Source organism: Eublepharis macularius, chromosome 1 (assembly GCF_028583425.1).
Source record: "Eublepharis macularius isolate TG4126 chromosome 1, MPM_Emac_v1.0, whole genome shotgun sequence".
Lineage (NCBI taxonomy): Eukaryota > Metazoa > Chordata > Lepidosauria > Squamata > Eublepharidae > Eublepharis > Eublepharis macularius.
The window spans coordinates 145,286,964-145,311,112 of record NC_072790.1 but is presented as its reverse complement, the minus strand read 5'-3'; the positions used below and the strand labels follow the sequence as shown (position 1 = coordinate 145,311,112).

Genomic DNA, 24,149 nt, shown 5'->3' with positions numbered 1-24,149 from the left:
GTTAGACCTCTCAGCGGCTTTTGATACCATTGACCATGGTATCATGCTGCGGCGGTTGGAGGGGCTGGGAGTGGGGGGCACTGTGTTGCGATGGTTCTCCTCCTTCCTCTCCGACCGCTCGCAGTTTGTGCTGACCGGGGGCAGAGGTCGACCCGGAGGCACCTCACTTGTGGGGTGCCGCAGGGGTCGGTCCTCTCGCCCCTTCTGTTTAACATCTATGTGAAGCCGCTGGGTGAGATCATCCGTGGTTTGGGGGTAAAGTACCATCAGTATGCTGATGATACTCAGCTGTACATCTCTACCCTGGATCACCCCAATTATGCCCTTAACGTGATGTCCCGGTGCCTGGAGGCCGTGCGGATCTGGATGGGGAGAAGCAGGCTCAGACTCAACCCTTCCAAGACCGAGTGGCTGTGGTTTCCGGCGCCCTGTTATAGCCAGCTGGTTCCATCGCTGACTATCGGGGGTGAGATTTTGGCCCCCACAGAGAGGGTTCACAACTTGGGTGTCCTCCTGGATGTGCGGCTGTCATTAGAAGATCATGTGTCGGCCGTGGCCAGGGGGGCTTTTTATCAGGTTCGCCTGGTTCACCAGTTGCGTCCTTTTCTGGATCGGGACGCCTTGCGCACAGTCACCCATGCCCTCGTTTCCTCCCGTCTGGACTACTGTAACGCTCTCTATATGGGGCTCCCCTTGAGGACCTCCCGGAGGCTGCAATTAGTGCAGAATGTGGCCGCGCGAGTGATTATGGGAGCGACACGACGCGCCCATGTAACACCTCTCCTGCGCGAGCTACACTGGCTTCCGGTGGTCTTCCGGGTGCGCTTCAAGGTGCTGGTTACCATCTTCAGAGCGTTCCATGGCTTAGGGCCTAGGTATTTACGAGATCGCTTGCTGCTACCGATAGCCTCCCACAGGCTGGTACGCTCCCACAGAGAGGGCCTCCTCAGGGTGTCGTCGGTCAAACAATGTCGGCTGGTGACCCCCAGGGGGAGAGCCTTCTCTGTCGGGGCACCTGCCCTCTGGAATGAATTGCCCCCGGAGATACATATGGTCCCTGACCTACACACCTTTCGCCATGCCCTTAAGATGTTATTGTTCCAACAAGCGGGGCTGGCCTAAATGTGTTTTAAGTGAATTGTTCTGTTTTTAGTTAAATTATTTAATATGTTTATATTTTATATTCTTATTGTTTTATTTGTATTTTACTTTTGCTGTACACCGCCCTGAGTCCTTCGGGAGATGGGCGGTATAAAAATTCAATTAAAGTAAAGGAATACCAATGGGCCAAAGACGGGAACTCAGTGTGTCTATGCCAAGGCAGCAGACACGATTGTGATTGGACAGCGCTTACAGCGCTTGGCAAACCCTTGGCAGCAAACAGTAAGAAGCAGGCCGGACCCAGATACAGTGATCAGTGGACTTCAACTTTGTGCTACCTGGGACCTCTTTCTTCCAGATCCAAAAGAACTGGTCAAAGAAAACAGACATCTAGGAACAAGAAAGGACTCCACCTTTCATAGGACAGAAGACATAATACTTCCCTCCTTCTAACCTAATCCAGAACATGGGAAGGAATCTCACTGCCTTGATGTATGTAGAGACATGAGATTCCATTTGGGCAGGACTAAGCTGTTTTCACAAGTCTGAGACACTAATTGTGTTTTTTCAGGAGGTCTCCCTTTGGAACAGTGTCCATTTCCTTGCTAAGTAGGTAAAGCTGAGGGTACGTAATTCTGGCGCGTCAAGCCAGAGGTCTGGAGATGCCTCAAGATGTCAGTGTGCACTCACTAAGGAAAGCAGAGACATCGGCCTCCTATAAATCCTTTAGTCATTAGAGATGATCGATAAGGCGGCCACATGGAAATCAGTATAATCACTCATCAGGAACTATAGAATAGATAAGTTGTCCTCCGCATAGACAATTTTTAGCAGGAGGGTACTACAACACATTCTCTAGGCCTGAAAGTTGGACTACCCACCCTGGGGCACACTGCTTCTGTATGTCCCACGAGAAAGGACTGTCCCACTCCTAGGACCACCGGAGAATGGAAGATTTGTTTTCACTTACCATGAAGCTTCCTTTCTCAGTGGTCCAGAAGTAGGGCAGTCCTACTCACCCAAATTTCTTGCGGGGGCCACTTATAGGTTTGGATGAAGAGTTAGGATGATAGTCTTCCTCCCACTGGCATCAAGGGAGGGACCCTTCTATTTATATAAAAAAATGAAGGGAGTTACTTTTCCCTCTTGGTATATGATGGGGAGTCAGGGCTTGGGAATAGACTGGCAATTCCAGGGACAGCCCCCTTCCCTCCGGGATCAAATTCAACTGACTGACCCTGCCTTTGGAGAGAAGGAGCTATATTTCATTTGTGAGGACTGCTCCACTCCTACACCACCAAGAAAGGAAGCTTCATGGTAAGTGAAAACAAATCTTCCATTCTCCCAGCACTCTCATTGCTGGCAGTCAAAATTAGCACATAGTTGGCCCCAGAAATACAATCTGTGCAAACCCCAAACCTAACCTAATTAAGACTTAAATCTTTAGAAAGCTAGTGTCTCTTCTAGTGAAGGCTTCTTTCATAACAAATAAGTATCAATCTATTGAAAATGCCAAAGGAAAAAAAATGAACATGTAGCTCCCTTTACAATGTTTTTTTTAAAAAATCCCTTTATAATATGGAGAACTTTATTTTGGTTCTTCAGAAGTACCAATGGCATTGGTTTTCTCCTAAGAACGTTGAGTTCATTTCTACTATTTTAAAATACGTTCTTTTTGGGGGAAGTTGTTTATAATAAAGTTAAGCATTTGCAGTCTTTGTTTTGGACACTCGTTCCAAAAATGAAGTAAAAAATCTGTTTAGAAGAGTCTTTTGTTTGCCACCAGTGTGCAGAATAATGCACAAGAGAATCAGCTAGATGATGAGTTGCTGTTTAGTGGCTCATTTGCCTCAAAGGGGATGTGTGATGCTCAGTCTGAATGCCTCTGCTCACTGGACTTTCTTTTTCAGGCATATTCCGCAAAAGCCATCTGAGGAAATCCAAGAATTTGTCAGTGATGTAGCCTACAAAATAGAACTCCTTCAGATAGAAAACATGGTTCTGAGCCCATGGATATTAATTTCTGCTGTCCTCCTTCAGAATTTACCAGCTATAAATTTTGAACTTTTGGTGGAAAAAACACTTTGGCTGAAAGGTTTAACACAGTGCTTTGGAGGATTTCTTGACTGGCCGGGTATGCAGTGAATATCATACATTCCTTTTTTTTAGAACAGTGCAACGTGTCAATTATAATAGATGTTAAGACAGTAGATTTGCTAGCTCTGCTGCTATAAAGCTTCTTTTCAGTAAGCCAGTCTCTGACTTACTAAGGATATATAAGCTAATACTGCAGGAAAACAACATATGGCAAGGGCCCATCCTAGGTATAAAGACCTCTTGTTTAGATAACAAAGATTCTTGTGACACCTTAAAACTAATAAATGTACTGTGGCTTGCCCTGAGAAATGTCAGTTGACATTTCTTCTGACATTTCTATTAACCACCTCCCCTTGCCTTTTTGCTGCTTTTAACTTTGGATGTAAGTCTGCTGAGTATGACAATGTATGCCTCTTAGAAAGTGGGTTCTGGCTCATGATGACAGCTTATACCACAATAAATGTATTAAGACTTTAAGGTATCACAAGATTCTTTTTTCTGGCTGCCATAGACTAACATGGTAATCTTCCCCTCCACACAGACTGGAATTTAAAGCTTAAGTGACTGTCATGTCAGAAGTCTGCAGCCCAACTGTCTTTTCCTAAAGTGAAATGTGGTCGAGAGCCTTGGTATGTGTGCTAGTCAAGGAACTGGCTCAGTTCAGTAGCAGGTTTCATTTTCAGTTTGGCACTTTGATATCCTCTAAAGAAAGCAAAATGTGCTACAAGGAGGAAGAGTTTCAGAACACCTCTCAAGCAAGGTTAAGTGGGGGCCTTCCCACCATGGTTATTTTATATTCTAACTTGCCCCAAGCCTTCAGGCTAGGATAGGTGAAACCCTCAGTGCTGGTTCTGTGGTGGACGTGCACTTGACCTGCTACTGCCTGTTTTATCGACGACAAGGAAGTACAACTGTGTGGAATTCCTGCCCTCGAGGACCAGGACATTTAAACAAATAAAAAACCCTAGAAGACTAGATAGTAAAACCCAAAAATGTTTATTGTTAGTTCCAAAAGCTACTCTGCCCTACAAATTATGTTCACAAACAATGAAATAAAAACAGCATTTAAAAGTATGCAATTCATCTCTCCCAGGAGGAATATTTATCTCCCCACTCCCCCAACAATCTTCCACATTTCACATCATTATTAGGTAGCAGTTGCTTTAATTTTTGTTGTACTCCTGATTGCTTTTATTACTTTTCATGACAGTTCAGCAATAATTCCAGTGTTAAGCCATTTTTCCTGATCAGAGGTAGAAACATTGCATTGCCTTTATGGTCTACAATTAACTGGCTCTCTGCATTGCTTTTTTCCCCTGCTGTGCCATTGATGCATAACTTACCAAGGACATAGGCAAATGAGATTTCTGTGGTGCATTATGCTCTCAGCTGAAACATTGTTTTCGTTTGATCTGCCCTACCATGGCCGCCTCCTCTCATCAGGGCTGCCTTTTTGATATTCCCACTGAAACATAGAAAGCAAAAATATTTTGTAGGTATTGACGTATGTCCATCCTTTGTCATTTCCCTAGATAATTTGTGTGCCAACAAAGCAGTAAGGTCCAGCCTTTCTTTACACACCAACATTGCAAGTCTTGTCAATGGCCAGGTGGTCCTCCATGACACCGTAATGGGACCTGGTGCTGCTGAGGAGACTATTTTTAAACAAGCCCTCTCCGTCCTCCTGTGTGGGTCCTACAGGAACCAGCTACTTAATGTCTTTGTGCGACCAGCCCTTGTAGCACTTGCGTTGCAAATGACACACAGTTCCAGAAAAGGTAAATTTTGCCTTTTTCATTACTTTATACTTCCTTGCAAATTGCAAACCTGAAAGTTAAGCCAGAGACACGTACTGCCATGATTCAGTTCTGTGAATCTTTAGACAGGCAGATGTTGAAAGCATAGAACTATGGACACTTTACTTGTTTCCTACCCCAGCCACCTCAGCCAGGCATTCTGCACGTGGTGGGAGCTGGTTTCAATAAACACAGGGTTGGAAATAGCCATAAAAAGCTTTTGTGTGTGTGTGTGTATGTGAATGCTAGTCTCCTTGTGCATTCCTCTGGATCAGGGTCTCTGTTGTTTGTTTTAAAAGACAAGAGTATAGTTAACAGTTTCTAGTCTACAAAATCATTTTCTAGGCTATTCTGAAAAACACATCTAATATGTTAGTTTACCATGTGGTAGTGTGCATCTTGCATGCACACTGTTTTAGTTTAGCGTAAATAAAATATGCTGTTTACATCAGCCTCCAGTATGTGATTATATTGCATAGTGGCTCTTGGTGCTTAATAGGTTTGCTTCCTGTTCTCCTAACTAGTTCAGACTGCGTCTTGTGCTCTTATATACCTCAGTGGACTTTGTGCAGGAGAAGCTTCTGGTATACAGTATTGCGGTTTCTGAGTGGTTCTGTACAAATGACCTATCCACATGTTGGCTTACCAGACAGGGAGGGAGAGTGGGCATGAGTGCACTAGCCCTGCCCCCACTGCTGTGCGATCACCAAGTTGTCCGCTTGGCAGTAAACGTGTGGAGGAAGTGCCTGCTTGCACCCCCACTCCTGGTGTTAGCAACATTCAGAAAGCAGCCTCGCTGATCACGGGGGCGGGGGGAAGACATAATGCAAGCTTTCCTCCATATATTTGCACAGTGTCAACGACTCAGATATCATGTGCCGGGGGGGGGGGGAGGGGGCAGCATGTTCTTTCTTCCCTTAGCAGCAGGTCAGCACCTGGATAGGCCATCTGCACGGGGCTACTGGCTCCGGCATTTTTGTAGACATCTAGAGTTTTGTGTAATTGATTCAAAATTATGGTTTTCTTTAAAATACCATTTTGCAGATGTTTTCTTTCTTCAAAACCCTTTGCTACTAAAACAGTATGGTTCAAATTTGTTTTCCAGAGGAAGTCTATAGCAGTTTTGCTTTCTGGCTTGATGTTTTTTCTGATGAGTTTATCTTTTTCCCTGGAGTACCTGTGAAGGTAAAGTTTCTTCATTGGCATTGAGACTATGTGCAGTGTAAATAAGAAGGTTGGATTCGACTGGTTTAAGTTGATATTCTTGGGCAGGGAGGGGGGGCTTCTGGCTATAGTAAGAATTAATGTCTGATCAGTCCACGAGGAAGGGGGAAAACCAAGAATATCTCATTCAGCAAGTGCAAATCATGACTTGCTTTAAACTTGCCCAACAAATACAGCACTCCTTTTATAGCGTCTCATTAAAAATATATAATCTACTAGTATTAATAGTCATTCAGAATATTCGTAAGTTTCTTTAAGTAAAGCTACCTAATATCATGTTACTGCTTCAGTCCCATAATGGTCAAGCTTTAATAAAACTGTAATTCAAAATGTGTTTTTAAACAAACATTTGGCACTTAATAGGCTGGGTCCATCTTTCAGGGACCCTTCCTCTAACATAAATGGTTCTTCCTCCAACAGAAGCGCCTGTTCAGTTGGAAGGAGGCTCCTTGGGCTGGAGGAAGGTGTCAAACTGTGCTTGTTGGAATGATAGGATCAGGATAGGATCCACACAAAAAGCTTTAGATTTTTGTTAATTTTTCAGTTTTATTGCTGGATCTGACAGCTATAAAATAATTGTGAAAATGGTAGCAAAATCCAAGATGGTTGATGTATATAGTACCCTGTCATGGATTCTCTAAGCTCCCTGTATTGAAGATTCTGGGTTGCTAACTACCCATTGCATATTTGAAACTATGAAGATATATCAGAATGCATGTCATATTTCTGGTACTTTTATACTATCAAAGTTCATTCTCTATCCCCCCTCCCGACTTTCTCACATGTCAATCAAATCCTTCCCTTCCTTTATCTCTGGCCTACTACTTTGCAGACAGAAATGTCACTTGAGTCTCTAGCTACCTCCCTTCATCCCTCCTACATCTGTCTTTAGAAGTGGACTGGTGTTGAATTAGAGCCTTATTGTATGTCTATCCATCTGTCACTATGGAACAGGGAAGACCATTGTGGGCTTGATTGCAAGTTCAATGTCTGCAGCTACTCTTTATATTTTCATTATTTTTTTTTAGCAAGAGGAGCCCCTTCAGCCCAAACTTTCCAGTCATGCCCCTCATTATATGCCCCTCATAATATGTAGATGTTACTCTGTGGTACAGTTGTTTTTGTATAAGACTTGGAAGGAAATGTTTATCCTGGCCGATTATCCACCCCTTTGTTCAGGTCTTAAAATACCTGTACTAGTTTCCTAGTCTAACAACTCAGGAATACTAATGTAATAGCACACAGCACTAAAGCTGTAAAGATTTCAAATTACAGGTCCCCTACTCTAATAGGTTGGATAGTTTTTGAAGTGTAGAATTAGGTCCAGTTGATGGATTGGCTTCAGAAGGAAAAGGATCCAGGCTCTTCCCCAGTTTTTTCATTTCTAGAGCTGATAACCAGAAGGAGGTGCAGTTTAGATCTGCAAAATCTCTTGAAGGGAATGGTTGAACCCTCTCTTTGCCTGTGCCTTGGTCGTGATCTGAATTGTGGCCCATGTTTCTCCTTTTTAAAAAAAGTGTTGGTGAGGTCCATTCAGGGATCTTCCAGCATCATGTCTGTCTTGGCTATGAGAGAAACTGTTTGCAGTACTGACAGAGCAAGCTGCTGCTCGAGCAAAACTGTTCCAGTGGAGCTGTGCCTGTTGTGGAGCTCCAGGAGTAAAGTACAAGACAAGTGCAGATGAGGTGCTATATCAGGATCATTACCAAAGTGTTTCCCCCACCTTAACCTACTTTAGAATTTACAGTGTTTAAGGCTTGCCTTGGGTCCACTAGAGCACTTCCACAGACAGAATGGTTTCTACCTGTGGAACAGGACTTTATCACCTCCCTTGCCCCAAATCCCCTCCCTCCCCATGCTGCTCTTGAGGCATTTCAGGTTGCATTTTGTGCTGCAGCAGGAGAAAGCCAGAAAGCCATGCTCGGAGGAGAGAAAGTAGTCCATCTGCAGAAACACTGGTGGATCTAAGCCTTTGTCTTGAAAAGGAGGTTTTGGTTTAGAATTGTTAAAACAAACTCCAATTGCGTGATACCATTCATGCCTCAGTGTGTCACACCATTTATCATATAGCTGATGAGTCTTGATATTGGGAAAGAGCCAGCTACAATAGAATGTTAAGAACTGCCTACATTTCTCAGATTAGCTAATACAGCCCTTACCTTTCCCCCCTTCAAAATACCATTTCCCAATAAAATACCATTGAGATAATGTTTTAGATACAGTTAGAACTTGTGTGTGTGTGTGTGTGTGTGTGTGTGTGTGTGTGTGTGTGTGTGAGAGAGAGAGAGAGAGAGAGAGAGAGAGGGGGGGGGTGTATATGTATGTATATTTAGATGTGTTTGATCTATTAATCTCAATGGGTAGAAATATGAGTATTTGTTCATCTGTAGTTGCTTAAATGACATTAGGCTCACTAAGGAAACAATAATTACTTTTGCTTAACTCCTAGGATTTTGAAGAAGGCTGTTACTTGCTTACAAAATGTGATGCAATTCAAATCACTCCACAGCAAATCTTTGTTACAGAGAAAGGAAGTACTGTCATCTCCTTTTTGATGGCAATGTTCAGGCCTTTTGTAGAAGGTTACCAGGTACAAAGTTAACTGTAAAGTTATTTTGTCCAGCCTCTCTTCTATTATGTTCCTTTTGTGGGAAGTGATAAAAAAAATCTTGGTGACAGAGGAAAACACTGAGATCAGTGCAGATGTAACTGAAATAGAATCAAAAGATTATGTAGGATTGAATTATCAGATTTTAAAATATTACTGGGTAGTTCCTTTTTCCCTGAAAGCTAAGCAGGGTCAGCCTTGGTTAGTAATTGGATGGGAGACCTTGAAAGACAACCAGGGTTGCAGAGGCAGGCAATGGCAAACCACCTCTGTTAGTCTCTTGCCTTAAAAACCCCACCAGAGTCACCATAATTCAACTATGACTTGACATCACTCTCTACCATAACCACAGTGCCTCTTGTTTTACTCATAGTATCTCCTTTACACAGTGATTCCAAAGTTAAAGACTGAATAAGCTGATACTTTTATTATCTATGGCAAGGAACCTCTTCTTATAGCCTTTGCATTTTTACCACAAACACACTTAGGTTTTTCAAACATCATTGCACCTCTCTCAGTCTCATAAGGAAGTCTGCTTGGGAAACAAAGAAAGATATAAAATGCAGATTGTGATATTGCATAGAGGTCAATTATTCATTTAACTGGAATACTGTTTGTAGCATTAGGGGTGTATCTGTATGTGTGTGTATCTTGGCCAACTAAATGTAACAATGTTTCTGATTAACTGGCCTCTTAGTTACAAAAACCTATGCCACAATAAATTAATTAATATACTACAAGATTCTTTGCTGTTCAGAGAACCTGTACAAAAAATCCTCCTGGGAATGTCCAAGTCCTTGAGGAATATCTAACAAAGCTGTTCGGAATCTAATTAAAGTCTTGAAAATACTATTATCATTTAACTCAAATATCGTTTTTGTCACGATTGTTACTTGCCATTGGATTGTTTATGAAAGAATTATGATAATTTGGAAATATATTTAGCGCTGCTATGATGCCTCCCTCCCTTTTGACTTAAACAACTTAAATGGCACTAGAGGCATTTTTAAATTCAAAAATAACAAAATATTTTATGTAACATAGAGGGGAAAGGTCAGGTGAATTCAGGTAAAATACTCGAATCGGACCTGATCTATAGAGATTCAGGATTCCCGAATTGGAGCCAGCATGCTGGACCCAATTCGGAAATCCCAAACCAAAGCTTCTCTAAGCGTTCAGGTTGCTTCGGGAAGCTTCGGGGCCCTAGTTTAAAGGGCTCTTTCCCTGCCTCTTGCGAGTGGTAGGTCCCTTTAAACTTCAGCTGACAGCTGAAGTATAAAGGGACCCTTTCCTGCCGCTTGCAAGCGAAAGGGCTTTTAAAATGTCCCAACCCCCAGCCTCCCCACCCCCCCACTTACCTTGGCCCTGCCACTGTGGTGGTGGAGGCAGCAGCGGCACAGCAGCGGCGGCTCCAGCCTTCCCGGCTGCCCAGCAGGCTGCGTGGTGGCGGGGGGCGGCGGTAGCAGCGGTTCCGGCCTTTCCCGCCGCCCTACAGGGTCGCATGCTGCCAGATCTGGCCTTCCCAGCTGTCCTGTGGGCCTGGAGGCGGCGGCATGGTGGCTCCAGCCTTCCCCACTGCCCTGCAGGGCCGCATGGCAGCGGAGGTGGTGGAGAAGGCCATTCCTGCCCCTCAAATGGCCGATGTGGCTGCCATTTGAGGGGCAGGAAGGGCCAGAGAAGGCAACTCTGGCCCTCCCCACCACCCTGCAGGACTGTGCAGTGGTGGAGGAGGCGGAGAAGGCTCTTCCTGCCCCTCAAATGGCTGCTGCTGCCCTTCTGGCCCTCCCTACCACCCTGCGGGGCTGCGCAGTGGCGGAGGAGGCGGAGAAGGCCCTTCCTGCCCCTCAAATGGCTGCCACAGGGCCATACAGTGGTGGAGGAGGCAGCTTTTGCCCTCCCCGCCACCCAGCTGGCCGCGGGGGCAGCAGCTCCGGTGGCTCTGGACTTCCCCACCATCCAGCTGGCCATGCAGGCTGAGGAGGCAGTGGTGCGGCAGTGGCTCCGGCGGCTTTGGCCTTCCCTGCCTGGCCAGTTAAGTGGGGGGAGTGAGGGGGTGGGGGTGCTGGGAGAAAGCCTCCCCCCGAATCACTTTGATACCCTCCAAATCTTTGTGGACCATACCAAAGCGATTCAAATACCCGAATCTGAAGTGGCTTGCCGCTTCGGGTTTGGGTATTCCTGAATTTTTTTCCCGCTTTGGATAAACCCAAAGCGGAAACCTCAAATATTTTTGGGGTGCAAACCCCTAGTTTTTAACCTCACCAGACCAAGGATCTCTTCACTCTTTGGAGCTAACTCTCTGTTTGACTGGCTAGGGAAATTCTCCTGTCACTAGAAGTTTTATCTCCATTCTTTGGCCCAAATGGAAGTCTTTGCCTACTTCCCAAACTTTCTTGCCAACTTGCCAGTTCTCTTGTCTGTGTTAGACTGCTCTCAGTCAGGGCTGAATCTCGAAACTGTCAATACTCGACTCCTCTCAGCTAGGGCTGAAATCAGACTCCCTTCTCCCCAGCATCCAGTTCAGATGCCTTTCCCTGTTCAGTTCATGCTACCCGGTCAGATTCCTTGGAGTAGCCTGTTACTCAAAGCTCTGTTTCTGTGAAGCATTAACTCTTCACAGTCCTTCACTGTTTGTACAGCACTTAAGTTTTTAAAAAGTGCAGTCTGTCACAGCTGCAATAACTGTATTCCCTCCCACCCTTAGATAATTTGTAGATACCTTTCCAAGGAGGCAAATGAGGCTTTTTCTGAGAAGCAGTTTATATTTGGAGTCCGAAGTTTTGCTTCTCAGCTTCTCAAGACTGGTAGGTATTCTTTAAGCAGCATTTCATTTAATTCAGCACTTCGGTATCAAGATTGAAGTTCATATCTTTCTTCTTCCTTTTTAGGAGGCACACAATATTATGAGGTGTTGTCTTCAGATATGCAGAAAAATGCTTTGGCAGCACTTGTGCGATTAGATGTTGCTAAGAGAACAAAAAAGTGAGTATGACTTTAGACTCACAGAAAAAGTGAGAAACTCCAGTAGTCAAAATTAGGGTGTGTACCAAAAAAAAATAATGAGGGAAATCCAGATTCGGGTTTCAGAGATTCCCCAAAAGTCCAGGATTCCTGCAATACAGGAAATATTATCTGATCCAGTTAAGACAGATCAGAGAATCCCAAGTTTATTTGGCCAGTACTCCATATGGTGAAAATTATCGGGGGACTATATGGGGGCTGGGGTAGCATTTTTGAAGCAAACTCCATCAAATTTGCAGGGAATATACTCCTGATTATCCTGTACAGACACCTCAAGTTTCAGGAAGATTGGACCCCAGGGTCCATTTCTGTTGCCCCCTGAAAAAGGTGCCCCAGCCACTCTCCATTATTCCCTATGGGGAAAACTATCCAGGGGGCTGGGGGCAGCATTTTTCAATCAAACTCCACAATACTTGTAGGGAACATACTCCTGTCTGTCCTCTGGATACCAACTAAGTTTTAGGAAGATTGGAACCTGGGGTCTAATTCTATGGGCCCCTGAAGTAAGTGCCCCCATCCCTCTCCTGAATTTAGCTGGATTGAAAAAGATGTTTCCCCCCCAGATCTGGATTGCACATCCCTAGTCAAAATCATTCAGATTAAAGTTAGGTATAAAGCATATTAGTGTTATACTTCAAGCTATTATATAACACCAACCATAAAATCTTTGTAAATGATACAAATAAAATAATTCCTCAGATACAAAATAGTGGGTTGGTTCCAACAGTCTGTCAGTGGAAGGTGCTGATCTGTGCAGATCTTTTTATTGTTCTTATTCCTCTCCCCAACACACTTTCTAACCCTGGGAAAGTTGATTGTGAGGATCACAGGACACGTGAATTAATAGACATGTAGGGTGGCAGGGAGACGAAAAAGGGACAAAATTGTCCTTTACTTTCTGTTCCTCTGGTGCAGCTCTTAGAAATCAGCTTTCTTAGGGCTAAAAAGGATATCTGAGGATGATAGGGGAAACCTGACAGATGCCCCTTTAGCTCTCACCTTTTAAATTGCTAGGTAGTTCCCCTTTCTTTACTAATTGTTTGAGTTTGGTGTGTTTAAGTATCCCAGAAAATAAATCCAGGTGATATTAAGAATGTTTTAGAGACAATCTTTGGCAAACTGGATTAAAAGATTAGCAGGATGACTAGCTTGCCATCAAAATCCCAAAGCACTGTGTTTTTATGGCGTAAGGTCTGACACAGTCTTAAATTGACCGCTATTGCTGAGCATTTCCAAAATGCAATCAGTAATTCTACTGTACCTTTCCCTTTTCAGGGTAAAGAAGCCGCATTAAAAAATGATACTGACTGGCCAAGAAAACTGAGCAATAAATTTAGCGAGCAGAATAAATATTAGCAAGTCTTTTCACATTGTCAAAGCCCCCTAATTAATACTAAAAGGTATAATGTATGTACAGTAAACATAAATGTAATAGGAATGGCTTCTCAGTGTCCAGATAGCATCAGGTTGGTCTGAAACAAATGGAAAATGACTGATCATACGATATTCTTCACTTCCTATTTCTTTTGGGATGTGCACTTGGAAGACTTCATGGCTTGTTTTTTACCCCCCCCCCCAGGTCTGATGGATTCACTTACAGTGTAAGTAAAGAGGCTCTGATTAAAACTGCAGGAATGTTTGGTAAGTTTGCTTTTAAATGGATGGAATACTGTAAAGATTGAATGTTTCCCAAATATACAAATCTTTTGGTACCAGTTTACACTGAACCTTCTGTGCATAGTGAATGCCCCATTCTCTCATATGGCTGTGAACTTTTTATCATTGCGTCTTTTTCAGCTGTTTAATAAGGGAACCCTTTTCCTTCTACATTGTAGTGATGATATGGCACCTTGACTGCTACAACTCTGTGGATTCTAGCTACTGATCCAGAGTTTGGTAGTATTGCTTTTCCACTACAAGGTCACTGGCGCAGGCTAGTAGTGCTGAGTTTTCCTTTAGCTAGCAAGGGAAGGTTGTGCTGCGTTTAGCCATTTAAAAAAAATCCTTTGGCAAGGGAAGCTAGATTCCTTGTTACGAAATGTGAGCCATAACTCCAGTTTGTTCTACTTGTAATATTGGATTTTGCAAAGAACCTGGGATATTTTGGCAATTTATTTTATTTACTTTCTATTTCTATTCCGCCCTCCCCGACTAGTAGGCTTAGGGTGGATTACACTCTGCAAAACAACACACTACAAACTTACATTTTACAATTTTAAAACAACCATATAAAACAGTGCAATAAAAATATTTTAAAAGGTACAAAAAAGCAGCGCAGGAGTAGTCAGTTGATCAATCAGTCTGCCACCTACTGCACCATATTAAAATTACATGTGTGGTAGGTTAAAACAGTTTGATGGTGGATGCCTCTAGTAGGGAGGGCGTTCACCCCTATTTGGCAGGTAGGGGCCCAGCTCAGCCTCAACCATATGCCTGGCGGAACAGCTCTGAATTGCAGGCCCGGCGGAAGGTTAACAAATCCTGCCGGGCTCTGGTTTCGTTGGACAGGGCATTCCACCAGGTTGGAGCCAGGACCAAAAAGGCCCTGGCTCTGGTTGAGGCTAAGCAGGCCTCTCTGGTGCCAGGGACCGCTAACAGTTGTTTGGCACCTGATCTAAGCGTCCTCTGGGGCACGTATAGGGAGAGGTGGTCCTGCAGATACGCCAGTGCCAGTCCGCATAGGGCTTTATAGGTAAGTACCAAAACCTTGAATCTGATTTGGTACTCCACTGGCAGCCAGTGCAGCTGGCGCAATACCGGTGTTATATGTGCACTGCCAGGCACTCTGGTGACACACCGCTGCATTTAGAACTAGCTGCAGCTACCGGATCAGACCAAGGGAAGCCCCGTGTAGATCGCATTACAGTAGTCTAACCTAGACGTGACCATTGCCTGGATCACTGTTGTTAAGTCACGGGTCGAGAGGTAAGGGGCAAACTGCCTGGTCTGTCAAAGATGGAAAAAAGAAGACCTGGCAACCGCTGTGACCTGAACCTCCATTTTTAGGGAGGCATCCAGGATCATCCCCAGGCTCCTGACCCTCAGAACTGGCGTAAGCAACGCCCCATTGAGGGCCAGGAGCCAGAGCCCCGAATCAATGTCTTTGTGGGGTTTAATTTCAGCCAACTGTGCTTCAACCATCCAGTGCTAGAACTTCTGCAGAGGTTGCTCCTTTTTGCACTTTGCATAGTTGGCATAGCTGTATTGTTTAATTCTTTTGATCACTATATAACATAGCTCATTTAAGCAGTGTTTGTTTAGCTGTTTGCCTTGATCTAGTTAGGAGCTTTGTGAAGATGGAATAAATGTACTGTACATATCCTTGGCTTGTTGCACATTAATGATGCTGAAGAAATAATAAGCAAACCCCCTGTATCTGCAAACCAGTTTGGCATATCAGGCTCCCATTTTGAAGGAAGCTGAGGCTGGGGCTACATGTGGGGAGCCTTCGCAAAAAGGGGCAAGTGGATTCATTCTTCACACCCTTTCCTGACAGAATTTTATCTTCTGAAAGATGCCCACATTCATAGCTCTACCTCTTTGCATTTACAGAATGTGGAATTTAAAGTCGAGGGGCACAAAGCCAGATGAAGAATGGGGTACAAATAAGTAATGAAATATTATTTCTAGTTCTACAGGTTTAGTGCTACAAAGTTCTAGCTAGCTACATTTTCTCCCATCCCTGATACATGTTTGTCCAGGAGCCTTTTTGGAAAGCCCTTGATATTCTAGGGACACCTCAGAGGAGGCAGTTGACCTCTTTTCAAGTAAAAAGGGGGAAAATAAATAAAAATTGGGCCTTTGGCATAATGCATTTGTTACAAATTTGCCTGCCACAGTAACAGCTTTTCAAGATTTTTTTTTGCTAATTTGTTGGATTATAGGCTTGAATGAATGAATGGAGTCCCTGTTCATGAGTCACATAACAGTTTGATAGCGTAGAGTTTTTTTCCATAGTATATCTTATTTTTATTACAGATTTATAAAGTAGTGTTGACTGAGCCCTTCTGTGCCTCTGAACTGTTGTGCTTTTTCTTTCCTTCCTTTAGAATCTAGGATACCTGTAAGGAAACCGATAGTTGCACGCCTTTAATGGGAGGAGACCTGAATGGTTGGTCCTACACACTGTAATTACAGAGAAGAGTTGGAAATAAAGCAAATTATGGAAAGAATGTTACAGGACACTACAGAACACACTTTGCATCTTGAAAAGCTTTTGCGGCTCATGGGTTGGACTCCAAAAGCTGATATATTTTCATCAGCATTCTGAGAACTTTTATTAGCCCTGATGCTTACAAGTATTTGTAAACTTGCATTCTCTCTCAGTAAGCATTGTTCCTCTCCTTCCTTCATCCACAGTTGGTATTTGACTGAATTACACAATGACATCTGAAATGTTTGTCATGATAAGAAAGTAGTTGGTTTTATATAATTATTTTGTTCTTGTGGAAATTGTAACTAAGCAACTAAAGATGTAACTTTAAAAGGAATATTTAAGGAAAAACTCATTGGTTGCTGTTTATGAAGAGATGAACCCTGTTCCTCCCATGGTATTAATTCCCCCCAAATGCCAATTCTGTAACTAACTGATTTTAAAAATTTGTATACACAACTATTCCAGCATTAAAAACTGAAAAAAGAATCTTTTGACTGCTTTCAACTTATGCACAGCTTCTACTGATCGCACACCCCCACACACAATCTTTGTAAGACAACATTTTATCGCAAAGATATTTTCTTACATCCTTGCACGCTCATTTGGGAGGAGGTCTTGTTCAGCCTGTGTTAATGTTGATATAATGTGAACAAACAGTGTCAAGCTGCACTCTGCTTGATTGCTGGTCAATCTCCCACCCTTTGGGCAGAAGCCAGCCCTGTCTATAAAAACGCTGGTAGAAAACTCACACTGAATCTGATAGAGCATGTTGGAAGACCTATGAAGCAGCTGTGATAGCTGCAAAGAAATGTTACTTTTCTGCAACCATTACATCAGTTAGTTCATGACCATCCCAGTTGTTTAAGGTATCTCGACATCTGTCTCCTAAATCTGAACTTTTACAGTCTCAGGAATAGACAATTAGCTGTGATACCTTTGCAAAGTTTTTTTGCTGATAAAAAGCACAAATATGCTCTGATCTGGATACCAGCTGTAATATAGGCAGGCAGAAGAAATGCTTAATACATTGGTACATTTACAGACCATTTTGGCCCAGTTACAATGATGGCTATTTAGAGGAACCTGGCATCTGTGAAGGCCCACTAGTGCACTGGATCCTTGCCTATCTTGGCTGCTAAAATCATGTAAGGACTACATAAATGAGCCTTAAAAAAACATCCCTAGACAAAAATGTGTACAATTATTGACCAGTCACTAATACACCCTTTCCAGACAAAGTGATCAAGAAAGCAGCAGCAGACAAACTACAGGTCATGGAAGAGCAAGATTCAGGCCCAGTAGAAACCAAGTAGATATCCAGGGTGTGAGCTTTTGAAAGTCAGCTCCTTTCCTCAGCTACATGGAATGGAAAAAGGTTGGAATCTTTAAAATCCAGGTAGAGGGTGGGAGGGGTATTGCAAATTAGACTGTCAGGAAGTTAGCTATAATACATGTAATTAGGTTGATAGAACATAGGTGCAAAGTGCATAAAATTAGCATCTGTAAGGCAAGAAAAATCCTATGTCCCGATTCAACCCTGGGAGATCCATTGTTCCAAATGTGCAAATAAATTCAATTTCAGCAATCTCACATTGTAATTTTCCTTTGACGTTTCTCTGCTTGAGAGCTGCTACTCTGAGGTCATCAATGAAATGTCCTGGCAGATTGAAATTTTCTCCCACTGGTTTTAGAATATTGTGGGTTTTGATACCAGATTTATGTCCATTCATTCTTTTGTGAACGGAGTATCCTGTTTGTGGTACTCCCTTCACTTCCCTCTTGTCTGGGTTTCTCCTTCAGGCCGCTCCCCTCCCCTGAGATCTCTGACATTGAATGTGTAGGCCTGGTGTGGGGTGCTGAGGAGTTTGGCTATCTGTCTAGTGTACCCACCGCCTAGCGCACCAGCAGATACCCTGTCACGCCTGCTAGAGGTGGTAGCGGGGTGGGCCTTGGAGTACTCCAGACTGATGGTGCTGGGGGACTTCAACATCCATGTCGATGATGCCTTCTCTGTGCAGGCTGCGGACCTGGTGTCTTCCATGGCAGCACTGGGACTCTCCCAATTTGAACATAACATAAGAACATAAGCAAAGCCATGTTGGATCAGGCCAGTGGCCCATCCAGTCCAACATTCTGTCACACACAGTGGCTAGAAATCCAGTGCCATCTAAAGGACTGTCAGTGAGGCCAGGACACCAGAAGCCCTCCCACTGCCTTCCTTCCAGCACCAAGACAACAGAGCACCACCTCCCCACAAAGAGAATACCATCTATCTCCTGTGGCTAATAGCCACTGATGGACCTCTGCTCCATATATTTGTCCAGTCCCCTCTTGAAGCTGGCAATGCTTGTAGCTGCCACCACCTCCTGTGGCAACGAATTCCATGTGTTTATCACCCTTTGTGTAAAGTAGTATTTTCTTCTATCTGTTCTAACCCGACTGCTCAATAATTTCATAGAGTGCCCACGAGTTCTTGTATTGTGAGAAAGGGAGAAAAACACATCTTTCTCTACCTTCTCTAACCCGTGCATTATCTTGTAAACCTCTATCATGTCTCCCCTCAGTCGTCTTTTCTCCAGGCTAAAGAGCCCCAAGCGCCTCAATCTTTCCTCATAGGGAAAGTGTTCCAACCCTTTAATCATTTTAGTTGCCCTTCTCTGTACTTTTTCCAGTGCTATGATATCTTTTTTAAGGTGTGGCGACCAGAACTGTACACAGTACTCCAAATGTGGCCTCACCATCGATTTATACAGAGGCATTATGATACCGGCTGATTTGTTTTCAATCCCTTTCCTAATAACCCCTAGCATAGCATTAGCTTTTTTTATGGCAGTCGCACACTGTGCTGACGTTTTTAGTGAGTTATCTATCATGACTCCAAGATCTCTCTCTTGGTCAGTCTCCGCCAGTTCAGACCCCATCAACTTGTATTTATATTTTGGATTTTTGGTTCCAATGTGCATTACTTTGCACTTGGCTACATTGAACCTCATTTGCCACATGGATGCCCACTCTTCTAGCCTCGACAGATCCCTTTGGAGTGCCTCACAATCCTCTCTGGCTTTCACCACCCTGAACAATTTCGTGTCATCTGCAAATTTAGCCACTTCACTGCTTAATCCCAATTCCAAATCATTAATAAACAAGTTAAAAAGCATTGGACCCAATACCGACCCCTGTGGCACCCCACTGCTCACCACCCTCCACTGTGAGAAGTGCCCGTTTATACTCACTCTCTGTTTCCTATTAATTAGCCAGTTTTCGATCCACAAGAGGACTTGGCCCTTTATCCCATAGCTACTGAGCTTACTTAGGAGCCTTTGATGAGGAACTTTGTCAAAAGCTTTCTGGAAGTCAAGATAAACAATATCTATCGGGTCTCCCTTGTCCACTTGTTTGTTCACTCCCTCAAAGAACTCTAACAGATTGGTGAGACAAGATCTTCCCTTACAGAACCCATGCTGAGTTTTCCTCATCAGCTTTTGGTCATCAATGTGCCCACTAATTTTATTTTTGATAATAGTTTCTTTTTTTTTTTAGAAAAATTTTTATTGGGTTAGAATATTATTATTTTTACATTACATTCAATTTTCCCCAAATTTTTCATTTCTAACCCCCTCCCTTTCCCCCCCTTTTGTTGACTTCCAACAGCTTTCCCCCCCTCTGTCCTTTTTCCCTTACTTCTATTAAATTCCTCTATCTAAAACAGATATACATTCTCCATTATATTAAGCAGTACATCTTTAACTCCTTTACTTACTATACACCCAAACTGTACGTCCTTGAATAAACAATTTATCCCCTTTTCCCATTTTGAATATTTCTATATATCATAAACCTATATATCATAAACCATAAAAATTTCCCACATTTAAATCAAACAAATCAAACAATTTGATTTGTTCTCTATATGTTACTCATTTCATCTTTTTATGGTAATTCTATATAGCTCATCACATAGTCAATCAATTTAACTCTTCTGTACATTCAGTTTGGTGCATATAAATCTTATCAAAGAAAGAAAATATTGTTAGTTACTCAATCCTCATGTTTAAACCTTATCATTAATTATTCTCTATCAATGTTCTATCAATTAACCTATACATATCTATATATATATATATCAATCTATTAATCTAACTGCTTATAAGTTCACTTTTCTCTTCCTCCCCCGGTAAAGTCACCCCTCTCTTTTATACTTATATTATACTTCAGTAGTTCTCAAACTGCCACAGTTTTCCTCCCACCTCCCATTTCTTCTCCAGATGTTGTTTCAGCTTCTCCCAGTCCGTGTTAAACTGCCCTGAGTCCAGATCTCTCAATTTTCTCGTCATCTTGTCCATTTCAGCCATATACAGCAATTTGTAGATCCAATCTTCAATAGTTGGCACTTCTTGTACTTTCCATTTTTGCGCATACAAAAGTCTAGCTGCTGCTGTCATATAAAATATCAACGTCCTATGATGGGCTGGAATTCCCTCCATTCCCAAGTTTAGTAGCAGGAGTTCTGGGTTCTTATTTATTTGAAACTGTAAAATTTCACTCATTTCTCTTATTATTTCCCCCCAGTACTGCCTAGCTACCTCACACGACCACCACATGTGGTAGAGGGAGCCCTCATGTTTCTTACATTTCCAGCATTTATTAGAAGTATTCAAGTTCCCTAGCGCAATCTTCTTTGGTGTCATGTACCAACGATAAATCATTTTGTAAATGTTCTCTTTAATATTAGTACATGTCGTTATCTTCATTGTAGTTTTCCACAAGTATTCCCATGCCTCCATTGTTATTTCTTTATTAAAATTTATAGCCCATTTCACCATCTGTGTTTTAACTGTCTCGTCCTCAGTATACCATTTCAGCAGTACTTGGTATACCTTGGATATTCTTTTCTTATCTTCTTTAAGAAGGGTCTGCTCTAGTTCCGAGTTCTCTGTTCGTATGCCCCCTTTTGCAGAGTCCGAATTGTATAAGTCTCTGATCTGCCTATACTGGAACCAATCATAGTTAGGTGATAGTTCCTCTTGCGTCTTTATTCTAAGTTTAGATACTTCAATTTTAGTTATTTCTTTGTACGTTAAGCATTGTTGTTCATTATCAACAGCTCTCGGGTCTATCACCTCATATGGAACCACCCACAAGGGGGTTCCTTCTTGTAGATAAATTCTGTACTTCTTCCAGATTGTATATAAACTTCTCCTTACAAAATGATGCAGGAACATCGAGTTGACCTTCACTTTGTCATGCCATAGGTATGCGTGCCATCCAAAAATTTTTTTATATCCCTCTAGGGCTAATAGTTTCTTATTCTTTAATGTCATCCACTCTTTTAGCCAAACTAGGCAGATTGCATCATGATAAAGTCTCAGGTTGGGCAGTTGCATTCCGCCTCTTTCCTTTGCATCTTGTAAAACTTTTACTTTCACTCGAGGCTTCTTGCCTGCCCAAACAAAATCTGATATTTTCCTCTGCCATTTTTCAAATTGTTTAGAGTCTCTGATGATTGGTATTGTCTGTAGCAAAAACATTACTCTTGGTAACACATTCATCTTAACTGCTGCAATCCTGCCCAGCCATGACAAGTTCAATCTATTCCATTTGATCAAGTCTCTCTCTATCTGAATCCATAATTTTTCATAATTATTCTTGAACAAATCTATATTTTTTGCAGTCAGCTCAACTCCCAAATATTTCACCTTACTAGTTACTTCACAATCCGTTGTTTCCATTAACAATTGTTGTTTCTGCTTAGTCATGTTTTTGCATAGTATCTTTGACTTCTTTTTGTTAATGAAGAAACCTGCCAAGTCTCCAAACTCCTTAATCTTATCTATCACTTTTGGCATGTTCTCCAGTGGGTCTTCTACAATTAACATTATGTCATCTGCAAATGCTCTGACCTTATATGAATAGTCCTTTATTTTTATTCCTCGTATTTCCTCGTCTTGTCGTATTTGTATCATCAGAATCTCCAATACTAAAATGAACAACAATGGAGATAACGGGCAACCTTGTCTTGTTCCTTTACTAATCGTCAATTTCTTGGTCAGTTCATCATTCACTACAATTGCTGCAGTCTGGTCTCTATAAATTTCCTTAATTACTTTGACAAATCTTTCTCCCAGTTGTAGCTTTTCCATAGTGGCAAACATAAAGTCCCAGTTTAAATTGTCAAACGCTTTTTCAGCATCTACAAAGAAGAAACCAACCTCTTTGTCACAACGCTTGTCATAATATTCAATAGCATTGATCACTGTCCTTAAATTGTCTCTTATTTGTCTGTCTGGCAAAAAGCCTGCTTGTTCCTCCTCTATAACTTCCGAGAGCCACCCCTTCAATCTCTCCGCCAATATCTTCGCAAAAATTTTATAGTCATTGTTAAGTAGTGATATAGGTCTGTAATTTTTCACGTTGGTCAGGTCTTGGCCCTCTTTTGGGATCAATGATATATTCGCTTCACTCCAAGTATCTGGAATCCTTTGATCCCTAAAAACTCCATTCATCACCTCTTTTAGGAATGGTGCCAGTTCATTGGCCATTATCTTATAAAATTTAGCCGTAAGTCCATCTGGCCCTGGCGCCTTTCCTAGATTTGCGGATTGTATTGCCTTACTTATTTCCTCATCAGTTACTTCACTGTTCAACTTATTTCTCCAAGCTTCCGAGATTTCTGGAAGTTTGGTTTTCTCCAGATATGATGCTATTGATTCTTTGTTTACTTCTTTTTTATTATACAGCTTAGCATAAAATTTATAAAAGGCTCTACTGATGGTAGTCTGCTCCAAGTACGTTTTATTTTCTTCACAGATTTTATTTATTGTTTTCTTTTCCCTTTTCTTCTTCAATTGCCATGCCAAATATTTCCCAGGTTTATTGGCACCCTCAAACGCTTTTTGATTCAATCTTTTAAGGTTCCACTCCAATTCTTTATTACTCATTGCTGTTAGCTGTTCTTGAAGAATTTTGATTTCCTGGTATATTTTCTTTTTTCCTGGTCTCTTTTTTAACTGTGCTTCTTTGGCTTTTATTTTCTCCTCAATCTCTTGTCTTTTCTCCTCTTTCTTTTTCCTTGCTCTACCATTTAAGTCCATTAGTATGCCCCTTACAACCGCCTTGTATGCATCCCAAACTTTGTTGGTTGGTACTTCTTTGTTCACGTTGTATTGTATGAAAAACTTTGTCTCTCTTCTCAATATTTCCATATTCTCTCTTTCCTGTAACAAGTCCTCATTTATTCTCCAGGCTTTCCTTTTTCTCCTTTTTCCAAATTTCCATATAATTGGGTTGTGATCTGAGCCTACCATCGGCATTATTTCTACCTCCTTAGTCCATAACGCTAAGTCTTTTGAGGCCCAGATCATGTCAATTCTTGATAATGTAAGATGCCTTGCAGAATAAAAAGTAAACTGTCTGGTTTTAGGATATTCTCTCCTCCATACATCTTCGAGAGTCTCTTGTTGAATCAACTCAAAAAAAAGCTTTGGCAATAGTCCTCTTTTCTTTTGTGCTGTTGTAGTCTTTTTGTCTAATTCCAAATCTGTCACTCCATTGAAGTCTCCAGCAAGAATTATCTGGTCATATGCAAGATCGTCTAAATGCTTCCTTAAATCCTCAAAGAAGCTTTCCTTTGCACCATTAGGTGCATAAAGTCCGACTACCAACACTCTCTTTAAATTCCAATTACATTCCACTGCTACAAATCTAGCTTCCACATCTCTCATAACAAATTTTGGCTGCAGCTCCTCCTTTATGTACAACACCACTCCTCTTTTTTTCTTGTTGGAGGCCGCTACAAATTCTTTGCCCAATTTTCCAGATTTTAAATATTTTACATCCTGTTTTCTAATATGGGTCTCCTGCAAACAAACAATATCACATTTTTGTTTTAGTAGCCAATGAAAAATATTTTTCCTCTTATTCGGTGAGTTTAGTCCATTTACATTCCAAGATAATACTTTACACTCCATATTCATAGTTTTGTTGGTAAGTCTTTTTCATTGTCCTTAATAAATCGCTCCATCTCCCGCTCAGATCTGATGCGTTTTTTTGCCCCTCCAAACTCAAAGGACACTCCTTCTGGTAGCTCCCATCTGTACCTAATATTCATGTCCTTCAAAGTCTGAATTAGCACTTTATATTTTTTCCG

General features: G+C 42.1%; 1 protein-coding gene across 4 annotated transcripts in view; it reads left to right on the top strand.

Moving 5' to 3' along the window:
- GNPAT (glyceronephosphate O-acyltransferase) overlaps positions 1-16,491 on the top strand; it is a 32,853-nt gene extending 16,362 nt beyond the window's left edge. For all 4 annotated transcript variants that reach the window (XM_054974469.1, XM_054974462.1, XM_054974483.1 and 1 more), the window contains exons 9-16: positions 3,012-3,235; positions 4,731-4,976; positions 6,100-6,179; positions 8,668-8,808; positions 11,531-11,630; positions 11,715-11,808; positions 13,427-13,488; positions 15,897-16,491. In XM_054974469.1, the coding sequence (XP_054830444.1) occupies positions 3,012-3,235; positions 4,731-4,976; positions 6,100-6,179; positions 8,668-8,808; positions 11,531-11,630; positions 11,715-11,808; positions 13,427-13,488; positions 15,897-15,940 (991 nt within the window). In that variant the 3' untranslated portion in view covers positions 15,941-16,491. The remainder of the gene's footprint in view (positions 1-3,011; positions 3,236-4,730; positions 4,977-6,099; positions 6,180-8,667; positions 8,809-11,530; positions 11,631-11,714; positions 11,809-13,426; positions 13,489-15,896) is intronic.
- Positions 16,492-24,149: the final 7,658 nt, after the last annotated feature.